We start from the raw sequence: 14,746 nt of genomic DNA, 5'->3' as shown, positions 1-14,746 counted from the left end.
CCAGCTTGTTGCTCCCAAAGCATCGCACATGTTCCCTTGTTAAAAGCTCTCTCATCGATCTAACGTGCATCTCAAAACATACACAATAGTTACACTATTGCTCGGCTGTTGCTCACATCTGGCATCAGCCCAACAGCAGCAGCAGCAACAACAACAACAAAAACTTGCTTGACAGTTGCTACGAGACATCCAAACTCTCTTTTACACAACAGGCTCTCTCATGTTGCGTTGTTTTGTGGACTGCAGACGCACACACACTGACGGGAAGCGATAATGCCGCCGAGTTGCCGTGCCACATCTGTGTTTATGAAGACTGACAGCTCCCCGCGAACGGCGACATGTACCGGGCACACAGGCGACAAGAACACACACACACGCGTGCACGCAAACAAATTAACACACACAGAGGCATCACTCTGGAGCGCAATTTCCATCAGAGCGGCACACGCGCATTAGTGGCATGCAGTGTAACCAGCTCTCAAATGTCTCCACCAAAGTAGTCATTGTTGTGAAAGCTCTTGTGGACAGGCTGATGAAGCGTAACACATGACTAACTCAATTAAACTGTGTTTTTGTTGTCATAGCAACAAGTGCAACAAGGTATTTGCAATGAGTAATACCCTTATCTTTCCAACTGTGGGAGTCATCAAACAACAGGCTAATTAACTTAAGTGTCACCTTCTGCATTTTTTAAATCTGCATCTGTGCTTTTGATACTTGTTCTGATTCATTCTCTCCGCAGCCTGACTGAGGCAGCTCTTGCACTCCGCGTGTTATTGAGACATTTCGCCATGAAATTTGTTTTCTGGCCCTGAACTTTAAGTACAATTTCTCACTGCCGAGCTCCAAAAAAGCCAAGAGGGACTATTACCAGATAATTACTAATTATGCTAATGTGCTAAAGTTGTGCTATTCCTTTTCCTTGGTCATTTTATCAGCTGTCCTCAAGAGACCACAATGAGTAGTAATAACCTTTTTTTTCCCCAGCCCCCTCCTCCGCCCACCAGCTAAACGCTCAGTCAGCTAGAGGACGCCGTGTCCTAAACCGCAGACTCCTCCGCCGCTACCCTTAATCAGGAAGTGCCTGTAAATTCGCAGAGCCATGCGTGCACACACCGCAGAACACGGCGCCGCTTCCATCGGCACTGACCTTCATTAACCTCATAAATGCCAGCGGTGTTTCTGTTGCAGCTCTTAATGCAGTTATCAGCACAAACACAAACAAATGTGACAGAAGTGTTTCAGGAATAAAACTAGTGCTTTTCATCTGTGAAACAAACCTCTCTCTCTTTCACACACACACACACACACACACACACACACACACACACACACGCACACACACACACACACTGTGTGACATTGGGCTATCCCAACATGGAAACCAAGCACCAATAACTGCATTCCTCAACCAGAAACCTTCCCACTCCTGATGACAATGACCCTACACCAGGAAACTGGTGCAAGGTGTGCATTGGCTCAGGTCCTCTCTGTGTTACCGCAGAGTGAGTTTATTTATCAGTGGATTCTGCATGTGAATGTAGGCCAATGCAGAGACCATACTGCAACTGTTACAATGCATGTGTGCATGACGGGGACAGTTACGCTAACATTAAACAATGATCTGAATGAATGCTGATTAAAACACTGTCATCGTCCTTAAAGGTCTCTCACACATCACTGCAGACTCGGCATGCTTGGACCACTTTCACTATTCCAACTTAAATGTAATCATTTTTTTAGCCAGATTTACTATTGAGCATTACGACTGTTTTTTCTTTTTCTTCTATTATTACTCACATTGAGCTTTTTTATTTTTTATTCTCAAAGACAGCATGAGCATCCTGGATTCTATTTAAAAGGAACCTTCGATTTATATATACTTGCTTTTTCTATAATTTATATGCTGCTTAAAAAAGAAAAAACTTGCAGTTTTGTTATGGGTGGGGGTGGAAGGGGTGGGGCTTATTTGACAGATGTTGGTAGGGAGGCAAACAGCAAATGACAGGAGAAAAATGGACATGACATTCAACACGTGTCCGTGCAGCTGGAATTAGCGGCAAGATGTAAACAACGCATAAAAAATGAAGAGTTGCAAACAGAGTCTCCAAAGTATATGAAGTTCAAAGCCAAATCTGGAAGATTTGCAAGGTGTACGAGGTTTAGCATGAACACAAGTCAACAAAAAAGCTCCAAGTGATCAGTCATAAGCAGTAAAGACCTTAAAGGACAGTGCAGCAAATAACAGCTACGAAGAATCGTGTTTCCTACAAAGCAATAAAGGCAAAACAGGTAAAGGTACTATATCTAAGACAAACAACACTGACAGACAGTGGGCTAGTGTGGTTACGTAATTCAATTAAAGCAAAGGCTGTTTTGTGTGCATTTTGTATACCGTCTATGAATCTTCAAATACTGCTAACGCTTCTATCACAACTGTGAAAACACAGCTTGTTCTCTCCGACAGGCTGCAACACATCTTCTTTAATCTCAGAGCTATTTTGGTCATTCCGAAATACATTCCAATACAAGAATGTTTGGTTTTCTTCCAGTAGCATCAGTGACTAGCACTAGCAGACAGTAATATTACTGGTCTGCACAGATACCTGGCTGATTAAACCAGTGCAGATGCAAAGTTCTTCAAATTTGTGAAATCGTAAAGGACAGTCTGCTCTGAGTCTGTGCCCCCTCTTCTTGACCTCTGCCCCTCAACTCAGCGGCGCCTCTATCACCACCGTTAGCGCTGAGAGGGAAGCGGGATGATACGGTACAGCCAGGAATTCCACTCACTCTTCCCTCCCTCTGCTTGGTGAGATGTCAGATAGTCACAGAGGATCACTGGGTGGGTGGGAGAGTGGGGGGAGAGGGTGTTTTATGTTGATTGACCCAGCCGCCGAGCTAATGTTTACTTGCGCCTCTCCAGAACGGAGATGTTCAAATGCGTGTAAACCCTCGCATCCCTCCACCTCAACTTTCACCGCCGCCACGGCAGCCCACACTCGACCCGTCTGTCGCCGTCGCCAGCTCACCAGGAAGCAGAGCGTAAGCAGTAATTGCTATATAAATTATGTTACACTCTGTGTTTTTCACATTTCCCCCCTCGGCGCTCTTGATGATACGCTGATATACTGTACTGAGAGTGCAGGGTGATAAGTGTGGCTGTAAAAAAAAATAATGTTGGCCAATAAATCTCGGCGGTGCTTATTTTTGTCTGTAAGAAAGGCACACTGTGGATAAAAGAGCAAGAATATGCTGCACATATGCCGCGGTTTAACAAGGTCACGTCGTACAGATGACTGACAGGCGGGAATCTACAGGCAGATTTGTCAAAAATCAGGGGAGTGCATCATTCACCCAGATGTGCACGACTGTATTTGTGCAACTGACGTCCCTTTAGGGACACAGAGCTCACGGCTGTGACTAATTAAGAGGCAGATCCTCTGTGTGTCCACGAGTCCATCTGAGGGGGATAACTCTGCTCACACTGTGCTTAAAGAACAGCAAAAAAACCAAAAAAAAACAGCGAGTGAGGTGTACATCTGCACAACACCGAGCTGACAGGAGTGCTGGAACCAGAACAATCTGAGGAGGCGGCGGCTGTCAAACAGCAGCTGAAAAAGCAGCTGATGGATTCAGTAAGGTGTGTGATTTTTAGGAAATCTGAGCAGGAGCAGTGAGGGCCGCCTGCTAAAAAGATGTTAGCAAATACATCCCCAGGCTGTAATCTTCACTCTTTACTTATTTATCCTGCCCATCCAAAAGAAATGAGCAAACACACCCAAAAAAGAAAAACAAAAAAAGGAGTCTGATGGAAAAAGAAATTAATCGAAGTTGCTGAATCTGCTTAGAACCTTTTGAATACACACGCAGGTTTTAGTCCATCTACAAATAATCTGCAGCCTTTTCAAGGGATTAAGCCACAAATGCAACCAAATAATCCCTCAGTGATTTATTGATTTATTTATTTATTTTCCTTAAAGTCTATACACATAATTGTGTGGAAATCTCGAGATGATGCTCGGCTGGCATTTGAGATGAAAGATGACGATGATCGGTTAAAAAAAAAATGGAAGCTGGAACCCTTCAGTCTGACACTGGGCTTTTATTTTGACAGTTTTATGAAACGTTTAAATTTGAATACAAGCGTCAAGACAGGAAGAGCAGAAGAGTCAGCGGCCATCAGCGCGTCCCGAAGCCACAGTTCATTTACAGCCGGCCCCTGAACTGGCCCCTAATGTCCCGTGTTATCAGAATGAATCAGCAGAGCTGATAAATTAGCTGCTCGGAAATACACGCAGCGAGGGCCTGTCAGCTAATGTGCGCGCGCGCTTGTGTGATACTCATATGCAATGCTTAATGTTGTGGAACCAATTCTGTCGTTTTCCATTATGTAAATACATTTGCCTCAGCACTATATTTTATGTATTGTCTCCCTTGTCTCAATTACTTGGGCTATTAAAAATCAAGAGGTTATGGAAATGAGATGCAGTTGTCTGTTTTGTAGTTTGATGACAAGTGCAAAGTGTTTATGAAAGCTCGTTATGCATTCAATTGCAGTCGGATACGTCAACACGCTCCGAGCGTTCATCCATATTCCACAATGCAATGGGGTGGCACGTCAGTGTCTTCAAGCATAAACAACACAAACGGTCGTGTTATCATCTGTTATGCGTATAAATAAATAAAAATAAATATTGCTTAAATCTTCCTCCTCCTTTTTTATGGAGATGGAAGAAAAAGAGGAGGTGAACAAAAAGCAAAGAGTTTGAGGCCTGTGCCAGAGCAAACAAGTGCTCGGTGATTCAGTTCAGTATTAATTAGCCAAATAAGAATACCTGAGGAAATAACCGGCGAGGTTTTTATTTTTCTTCTTCTAAAGAATCAAAGCATTCCCTGACATATCAATAATAGCTCCTTTCTTGATCTTTCAAAATGTCACTTTGCAGCTCTTTTCCCTCTGTGAAGTGCAGCACGAAGGAAGTTGGGATAAAATTACTCAGCAATCACGGATTAATTTTAGCAGCGAGCAATGCTGCGTTTTCACTTGTGACCACTTTTCTTGTTTTTTTTCTTTTTTTAAAAAAGCAGGAATGCAAAGTCTCAAAGTGAGAGGTGCTGAGGTGGAAATGTTTCATCAGCCAGAGTGCTGTGAATTGTATTATTTTTATTTATTTAATTTTTTTGCATCATATACATAATATTTCACAAAGGTAAGAGTGTCACTGGCAGAGAGGATGCAGGGCATTTAAAACACACAAGGGATTTGTTTACCATGAACCCCCGTCAGCATCCATTACAGCATGGCTGCAGGGACAGGCGCTGAGCCTTAGGAAAAAAAATCCTCACTGTTATTATGTTTCAGTCACTGGAAATCAGCATGCTTTTCTGTTTTCATTACACATATAATTGGCTGTTTTACAGTTTGTCTCCAATTGTTAATCCACTGATTTCTTCATTAGAAGCTCCATAAAAGGAGGCTGGAAGTTTAGAATTAGAAACAGGCACAAATAAAAAATATCAAGACAAAAAAAACAAAGAAATATTATTTTGAAGGGCCAGATAAAATAATTGTAGGTCCCTGCTCTTTTTGTCTCCCTGTTGCAGGCCCATAACTGAGTCCTAAACTTGAGGCTTCTCTGTGTAGCAGTACAGCAGTGCAGTTTTAGCCTCTAATGGGTGAAAATTCTGTTTAGATGAGACAACAGGGGAAAAAAAGGAAAAGGACAAAAAAAATGTGAATTATTGGGATTTTGCAGTGTTTTCCAGCGTGGAGGAGGATGCTCTTTAATTATGCTACATTTTGAATATTTAAACTTACTGACAAGAACTGATGTGGCAATCTAACTGAAATTATGGAAGAAATCAGTGAGGACAGGATTCATGTGTATGCGCTGCTAAAAAAAAAAAAAAAAAAGAAGAAATCAGTGTTAAATATTGACAGCAGCCGTTCTGTCTACCGGAGAGCACGTTTAAAGCTCCATAAGAGCGAAATAATACTTTCATTGTCCGCTGTCCCGTTAGGTATAAGACACAACGAAGGCTCTGCGAGGACGACGCACGCAGCGGCAACTAAACTTTACACGAGAAAGGCGATTTAAAGCCGCCGTCTCCTCCTAAACAGAGATCACGTTTTTTTTTTCTTCAGTCACATTTCAAATATGCACTATTATCCAAAGCCGCCGTTATCGGAGCAGGAGCAGCAGCGAGGTGCAGGCTCCACCGGGCTGTGCGCTCCGATGCTCCGCCAAGGTGCGCACGACCTCTGGAGAGAAAGCCAAAAAAAGAAGAAAAAAGAAAAAAGGAAACAAGTGGTCTAAAGTTTCTTTTCCGTTCTTTCTGTTTGCTTTTACCTTTTCTCTTGGATCGCCTCCTCCTCCTCCTTCTCAGCTTGCATTTCACCTGGCCGCCCTGAGCCCCCGACGCGCGGCTGTTGTTTCCAAGTACGGATGCCATCAGCGCAGACCTTTGGAGCGAGGCGCAGGGATAACTTGAACTCGGCGGCTCGATTCTCCTTTGTACTTGTCTGGCGTCAGCCTCCGTTGCTCTCTGATTGCGCTGCGTCCTCGGCTTTGACGAACACTCGGACTATATTTTCGGCTCTTCTTCTTTTTTATCCCTTCAAACCAGGGAGAGGAGCTTCGCGTCTCGCTGTTCCTGTATCACCTCAGAAACTCCAGCTCGCCTCCAGCTCATAGAGAGACTGTGTTCGCAGCGCAGCGTGGCAGCTCTCAGCAGCACTGATCCCGGCTGCTTCGCTCCTCTCAGCCAGTTTTTGCCGCGCCTCTGCAGAAATTTTGGCATCAGCCACTTTGAATTCAATCATGCAGGACGCCTATCTATTTGCTGCCGAGTTTTCTAATTAGGGTCCAATCCTGGCTGTCTGGGAGGTGTGACATCACCAGCGACACCCACCAGCTCACACCCCTTCTTCACCCAGTGCTGTTTTAAAAACGTTTCGTCTCATTCCACTTTTTTACTTCACTTTTTTTTTACATGGCAGGGGAACTGTGTTCTTCTCAGGGAGGGGAAGGGGTCAAAGGTCAGGCAAGGATAGGACGTTTACCATCACCAAAGTACCAAATGTGGTCTTCTGCTTCATATACTGCCTGCTGCAAACCCAGTCACCACTAACTTGAGGCTCAAAGGAGAGACAGGGATGCAGAATGAGATGAGTGCTTCTCCTTTCTCTCCTTGTACAGTTGTGTTTGTCTTGCAGGATTTAGGATTTGCAATCTTCTTGTGGGATTAATGTTCTGAAATAAATTCCCTCTCTGTGGTCTGAAGTCATAGATGTCCATGGAGGAAGATTATTCTCAGACGCATTGCTCAGCTGTCTTTTCAAAGGCATCTTTAACGGACTTTTTTTTTTTCACGTAGGTCTTACGAAACGTATTTTATTCTGAAAATCCTGTTTTGACTTTTGCAGGTGACCTTCATCACACATGGCAAAAACTCTTAACGGTGTGTTGTATTCGTAAAGTTTGAAGATTGTGACATTTTGGCATTATTGTGTGAAAGCGCGGTGTGAAGGCTTTCACAAAGCATTTGTGGTTTACCTAGCTGCAGGTAATTGTTTTATTCCCCCGGCCTCTGCAGCAGAAGGTCAGGTGTGCGTTGGGAGGAGGCGCTATGGTACTGCCGGACACATTCAGGAGCTCGGAATAAATGCAGGTTTGTTAAGCCCTAATCAAGAATGCATTAAGCTTGTACAGCTGTTTCTTTTTTCTTTTCTTTTTTTTTTTTTTACAGTTGGTGAATAAATAAAAGAGAGTGATATTTAATACCTAACAAAACATAGCCTGCTGTTGCCTTGATTTTTCCCCCCAAAAGACCCCCTTTACCTTCACAGGGCCCCAGCCGCTTTAGTTTTTATGATAAGAAAAAGAAAAAGCAGTGCTTTTGCTGAAGAACCAGCATGACACGTTTGCTGATGTCAGATTGAAAAGTCACTTTGAGGCTTTGTTGTTGGGTGGAAACATTTCCTCCCAGCCTCAGGGGCAGGGAGAAAGAGAGAGAGAGAAAGAACGAGAGCGAGGGTGCCGGGGCCGTCCGCCAGGCTGCAGTCTGCCCTCAGGACGCCCACAAATATCCATGTAAATTGCAGTTTAAGAGAAATCAATATAAGTGACAAGTTGCCAATGCCACTATCTGGGGCAGTAATGAAGGTGTGCTGGCGGGGGGGCTGGAAAATACACAGATAACAGCAAACTGGCTGAGTGGGGTGGAGGTACAGGTTAGAGGAAAGTGTGTGTGCACAGACACACATGCACAGCAAGGTCAGTAAGTGATGGATGCAAAGAACCACTAACTAACCTGGTTATCTTTATGTTCAACAGTACCTATGGCTGTACTACCTCAGTGCTCTACAAACACTATATAGCAACATGTTTCTTTAACTGTAGTCTACTTGATTGGTGAGAATTGAGCCCGATAGATTGTAAAAAAGATAAAATCCGTTAGATATCAGTAACAATTACTTTTTTAAAGGTTGTATCTATGACATAAATGTTAAAATACAAGCAGCAGGAGACAATATTATTAAATTTATCTGATTATTTATCTCCATTAATTGACTGTTCTGTATCTATAAAACTGTTTACACTGTTCTATTGAAACACGCGCACACACACACACACACACACACACACACACACACACACACACACACACACACACACATGTTCCCAGATATTCAGGAGACATTTTAAAGGTACAGGAAATCCTTCTTTTAAGGGTATTTAATTTCCTACTCACCTTAAGCCTCACCTCTTGAACTGAAGTCAGTCTCTAACACACAAAAACACGCAAAAACATATTTATTTATTCTTAATATTGCAAGAATTACTACTTGTCAGTGACCTCTCCATCTCTGAATAGCTGACAGCAATCCAGCTAAAGAACCACAACAGTTGGTTATAAGCTAATATTATCTCACCTAATGTTGGGCTTGAGTGTCCTAAAAATCACACTTTCTCTCTGATAGGTTAATTAAATAGGTTAATTACATACTCATATGAGTTTATTCACCAAGTATCTGAGTTCAGCAATGTTAGAGCCACTTTACAGTTTCACAAACAATGGCTAACAGAGGCTAACACTGGCAAAAACAGCATCTAAAAGAGGCTAACGTCAAAGTCAAAGTCAAAGTCAACTTTATTTGTCGATTCTGCCACATGTACAGGACATACAGAGAATAGAAATTGCGTTACTCTCAATCCCTAGATAAATAGCAAATGAACATTTAAATATATTTAAATATAAAAGTGATTAAAAATGCAAGTAAAATAATTAAAAAGTAAAAATTTAAATAAATACAATTTTACATATAACAAGAAAGCTATACAATATACAATATAATGGGTAAGTGACATTGAGTGTAAACCAGGCAAATAGTGCAAATGGAGATTTAGTAATGTACGGTAAGAGAAAGTGTAACAACAAAGTCTTATGAGGTAACGTGAACAAAAATAGCAGCTAACAGAGGCTAACATGAACAAAAACATCAGCTAAAATAGGCTAACATGAACAAAAACAGCAGCTAAAAGAGGCTAACATTAACATAAACAGTAGCTAAAAGAGGCTAACATTAACATAAACAGTAGCTAAAAGAGGCTAACATGAACAAAAACAGCAGCTAAAAGAGGCTAAAATGAACATAAACAGCAGCTAAAAGAGGCTAACATGAACAAAAACAGCAGCTAATAGAGGCTAACATAAACAAAAACAGCAGCTAAAAGAGGCTAACATGAACATAAACAGCAGCTAAAAGAGGCTAACATGAACAAAAACAGCAGCTAACAGAGGCTAGCTCTGATAACACTGCAACTAACAGTTGCTAACAGCAGCTTAAAAAGCCTAACAGTTCCTAATTTTGGCAAGGTTATCCTTTAAAAATCACCTCAGTTTTGCTATAGAACAGAAGTGTTCTTCACTGAGTTTTCAACTGGTATCAGAGTCCTTTCACAAAGATTTACAGCCTCGTTCAGAGCAAATAGGCGTGGAAACATACTTACAGCTGATGTTAACAGTGAACTGACAGCTTACACTCACTAAAGATGAATGGCGCCCAGAGTTGTTTGTTCTGCAGTAGGCACTATAACTAGGATTATGCACTTGAATTGGGAGGGGTACACAGCTCAGTTGACTGCAATCTACAATCTACTGACATCTAGTCGTGAGCAGTGTTGGTCAAGTTACTTGAAAAAAGTAATTAATTACCTAGTTACTTAGTTACTTAGTTACTTTTTAAAAACACGATTTACAACCTGAATAAGTAATAAAGCGATAGCTCTTTCTGCCCAATTCTACTTTTTCTACATAATCCATCATACAAAATGTAATCAAATGGAAAGGTCCCCTTTTAAAACTTGTTTTATTAGTTTTAATCTTTTAACTTTATGCATCAAGCAAAAATTTAATTATATGCAACATTCTCTGACTGGAAGAAATTTGTTTAATATTTAAACCTATTTTCTGCAAATTCCAGCACATAAAATAAAATATGTTTTGTGTTTACACTCACTCTTTCAAACAGATGCAAGTAAAACACAGCAGAAAATAAATAACATCAAAGACTAGCGGTCCTTTTGCTCTATTTTCACCTGTAAAGCAGGAGCAGGGTAGGCGGAGGTTTACCCTGGTGCAGGTGTGCCGCAGCGGTCAGTGGAAGAATCCACGAGTTTCTCTGTGAGTTTCCCATTACGTCGTAGCGCACTCGGTGCTTGCTCGGAAGTTTAGGGGTTTTTCTTCGCTGTAAAAAGAAGTTTTCTTCCCACGCACAATGGACGCTAATGTTTTTGTCACTTTTTATGCAATCAAACTCAAAGTAAGGTCAGTACTTCCACGATTTAAACGCTGCACGCTCATACTCTCTCCCGCACTCGGTATATTATCCATTGTTGATCTGCACACAGCTGTTGTCACCAACGTGGCACTCGCTTGTCACTGTCATGAGACGTTCTCGCAAAAAAATCACGGTTTTAGTAACGCAGTAACGCAGCGTTCCTACGGGAAAGTAACGGTAATCTAATTACCGTTTTTACAATAGTAATCCCTTACTTTACTCGTTACTTGAAAAAAGTAATCGGATTACAGTAACGCGTTACTGCCCATCTCTGGTCGTGAGATTTTACAGACTGTACCTTTTTGCTTGAAAGTGAACTTAAAAGTAAAGCTAAATTTATAGTATTATAAAACACGGTTCTTTTTAAAGAAGCTACTAGGAAGAAATATTTGTTTCTGTCAACTAAGCCATTAATTAATTTTAAACTTAAGTGGAAATAAGCTGAGAACATGTTTAATTAATTACCTCAGATTTACTCATATCAATCTCAAGAGCTGGCCTAATAAGGTTTATAAAAACATGTAATAACTATAATTCACTCAAAGGGCACTCACAATGGTTTTGAGATTAAACTTCCTCTCTTAGACAATTTTTTAAAAGATGGGGGAAGTAGAGGAAGCTTAGATATCTTGATATTTTTTTTGGTAGACGAATTATCCAAAATACATTTCCCATAATGCATCTTAGATCACCCTCCATGCCTGGAGAACATCCAGTTTTTCTAAATGTTAATTTAATTCAATTCAGTTTTATAATTGCTATATATCCAAAATACAGGAAACTTAAGACTGACTACTGCAAAGGAAAAAAAAACCCATTCATGACATGTAAGTCAAGGTTAAATCAGGGCACAAAAAATATCTGCTTACGTAAAAAAATCACACCAAACATATAATGGAATGTTCCAGTATTTCTGTGTTTACTTATGAGACGTATTTTGCCAAACACTTGGCATTAGTTTGATGTCATATCTATGGATTAAAGAGTTAGATTTAAATTGTGATTACAGCAAACACGTGGCAACGGCTCCTCTTTTTTCCATCATCAAATCAGGCACCTGCAATCTAAGATAAGGAGGCCAATCAGTACATTGCTCAGACACATTCATTTTCTGCACTTTTGATTTGTGTGTGTATATATATGTATATGAATATTTGCTGGAATATGACTGTCTTACAATTAAGAGACAGTTGAGTTCTTCTCATCCACCACCTGTGATTGCCTTCTCTCTCTTTTTTTGTAGCTGTATTCATTATTAGAATAATTAATATAGCACACTCGCTCGGTGTTCAGGTAAGGTTGTCTCCATGGTAATACATGTGTTGTGCTCTAATCAAAATGCTGTAATTACCAGTTGTTTTTCTTAACTCTCAGTTGAGAAACAGTTTGTGTCAACATTGAGGAGTGTTTTAGCCTTGAGACATCTCTGCAGGAGAAATGAAAGCTGCTACGGCTCTCAGGAAGTCTTCAGCCCACGGTACAACAGCCCTGTCTGAAAAATATGTGCCGTTTTTTTCAGTGCATGCTTTTATGTGTTACCAGTTTTTCGAGCATTGTTTGGAGCGTTCACTTTGCATTGTTGCCTTCAAGTTGTGACATTTTTCGTCTCAATCTCACACCCTTCGATGGCTTTTCAAAAAGAGGAAACAAACAGGACCCAGAATATTGTGGTTTTAAATGTGTCGCATTAAACAATGATGCTGCTTGATGGAAATAGCAGGAATTTAGTGAGACCAAGTTAACCAGCTTATCAACCCTCCCAGTTGACATAGTGGAACTGGAAGCCTAGGGAGGCCTATCATCAGTCTCAGGGTGAGTATTGACTTTAAGCTTTACTGATGTTTTTTACAGGCATGGGATGGTAGTAGTGAAGGTGGGGAGGATTAGGTGGCTGTGGCCTTATCAGGTGCTCAGGCACCTCACAAGGCGAGCGACTGGGAGACTCACACACACCTTCATCTCCCTTCCACAGCCGGTTTGCTCCTCAGACTCTAATCCAGCAGCACTTATAAGTCAGGCTGCACTCGCGTACTGTGTGTCGCATCCGCACTGTGCAAATAATGAGCATGTGAGAGCGTGTAAACAGGCTGTAATGTGTAAGATATGCATTTCTGCTTTTATGTTGCAAATGCAAAGTAGGTTTGCTGTGATAGAGAATCGCAGTACCTCTTATCTTTTCTAACTTTTAGATCTACAGATAAATTTGTCAATTTAAGGAGAAACTTTATGACATCTGTATTTTACAGCATTAAGAAAATACAACTGCTTAGCTTCCATATTTATCCTGCAATGTGTTCTGTTGCAGGGAGCTTTACACACTCTTTAGTTTCATTACCCTGCATGTAGTTTTGCAGGCCTGTGGCACTTATTCACTTTGCTCATCTATGAAAACAGACATGTATGTAAATTTACCTTGTTATTCTTTTCATCTTCATTATATCACTTTATATAGTCAGCTGCCAGAAATAGCTGTTCATATACACATATGTATGTGTATATATATTACACATATATTTTTTTCTACATCTTTGCAAGCTACATATTTATTGTATAAGACAAAGGAAGCATTACGGTCACTATTAGCGTCACTGTTTGTTGAACAGTTATTAGAGATGCATGACACATATTCTAGTCACCCCAACAGTAAGGGTACTGAATTTTTTAATAAGAGATGCTATGCAAACCATGAAACATAAACATTTTATTGCTTTTGCCATTTTGATTACAACAAGAAAAAGAAAAACAAATCAAATCCTGTATCCAGAATCATACCTTGTGAGACAGCTCCACCCGCAAACTGCAAAAGCTGCCTGAACTGCCATGTGATCACTGTGTACAGTGCAATTGCTGTGCCAAGCCTGTGTGTGCAATTGTTGTCTGTTATTTTCCTTGGAAACATGCATGGTGATTAAGCAGCGTTATCAGTGAAATCAATAACAAATACAAGTTCACACATTCTTGACAAATTATAAATCTTTGGTCATTGTAAAACATAACATGAGCTAAAAGCACGTACGTTAAACGGACGTCAAATGCGAAGATAACTGACAGATTCGCAGGAATGCACGGGTGAATTTCAGGTACTACACATAATATAATTTGTAAGGATCTGAATGCTGGAAAAATAATTCTCAAATCTCATAGATGTTGACAATCATGGCGGCAGTTTTAGGTTTTTTTGTGTCTAGTAGGGAATAGACACACATACATATGCTACGACCATTACAGTAAGATTATTAAAGCCTTGAAACATGTTTTAAAATTCAAAGTTTCTTAAAAGATGCTCACAAATATGTGAGATCAGCCCTCCAAAACCGGAAGGTGATACCAACCCCAACAAGGTGATTCAGCACATTTAACCATGTGTTAAGTTACCCGAATTGTCCTTTCATCTACATAATAGCATTAACATCCAAGAATTGCCACAAAGAAGATATTAAAAAGCACATATAATGGTGGGAAGGACATTTCAGGAGTAACAATGCCAATGATATTAAATTTCTAAGCTTCCAAAAAGACCAAAAACACAAGAGTGCAAACACAAGAAAAGGATAGCAACCAATTAAATGTCAAATCAACAGGGCACTCCAAGAAATCTGAATAAAAATTTGTATGAGAATGCTTAAATCTGAAAGATGGAGTAGTAGTACTGCCCCCATAGAGCCAATCAGCATTAAAAAAGGGGAAATATATTAGCCCATCTTGTTGTTGTGTTGACACATGTGCACAGTAAGTGGTTCCTAACTGTTTCAGCAGTTCACAAGTTGTTAAAGTGCGTGCCTGCATCATCTGAATCTAACAAGTAAAATCCGTTTTTGAAACATATTCTGTGGCAAAGCAACAATTCTTAAAATTCTTTGAACTGTGTTTTTAGGTTCCAGTGAACACTGACCAAAAATCCAG

The 14,746-nt window shown here is 40.6% G+C and overlaps 1 protein-coding gene across 1 annotated transcript in view; it reads right to left on the bottom strand.

Annotated features, from left to right (window-relative positions):
- The window catches only part of adarb2 (adenosine deaminase RNA specific B2 (inactive)), a 215,188-nt gene extending 208,367 nt beyond the window's left edge, over nt 1-6,821 (bottom strand). Inside the window, exon 1 of the mRNA XM_080305926.1 lies at nt 6,351-6,821. Coding sequence (XP_080162052.1) covers nt 6,351-6,453 — 103 coding nt within the window. The 5' untranslated portion in view covers nt 6,454-6,821. The remainder of the gene's footprint in view (nt 1-6,350) is intronic.
- Between the last annotated feature and the right edge of the window lie 7,925 nt (nt 6,822-14,746).

Source organism: Astatotilapia calliptera, chromosome 9 (assembly GCF_964374335.1).
Source record: "Astatotilapia calliptera chromosome 9, fAstCal68.1, whole genome shotgun sequence".
In the NCBI taxonomy this organism is placed as follows: domain Eukaryota; kingdom Metazoa; phylum Chordata; class Actinopteri; order Cichliformes; family Cichlidae; genus Astatotilapia; species Astatotilapia calliptera.
Note: the sequence above shows the minus strand (reverse complement) of the source record. Positions and strands in the feature narration are given on the sequence as shown.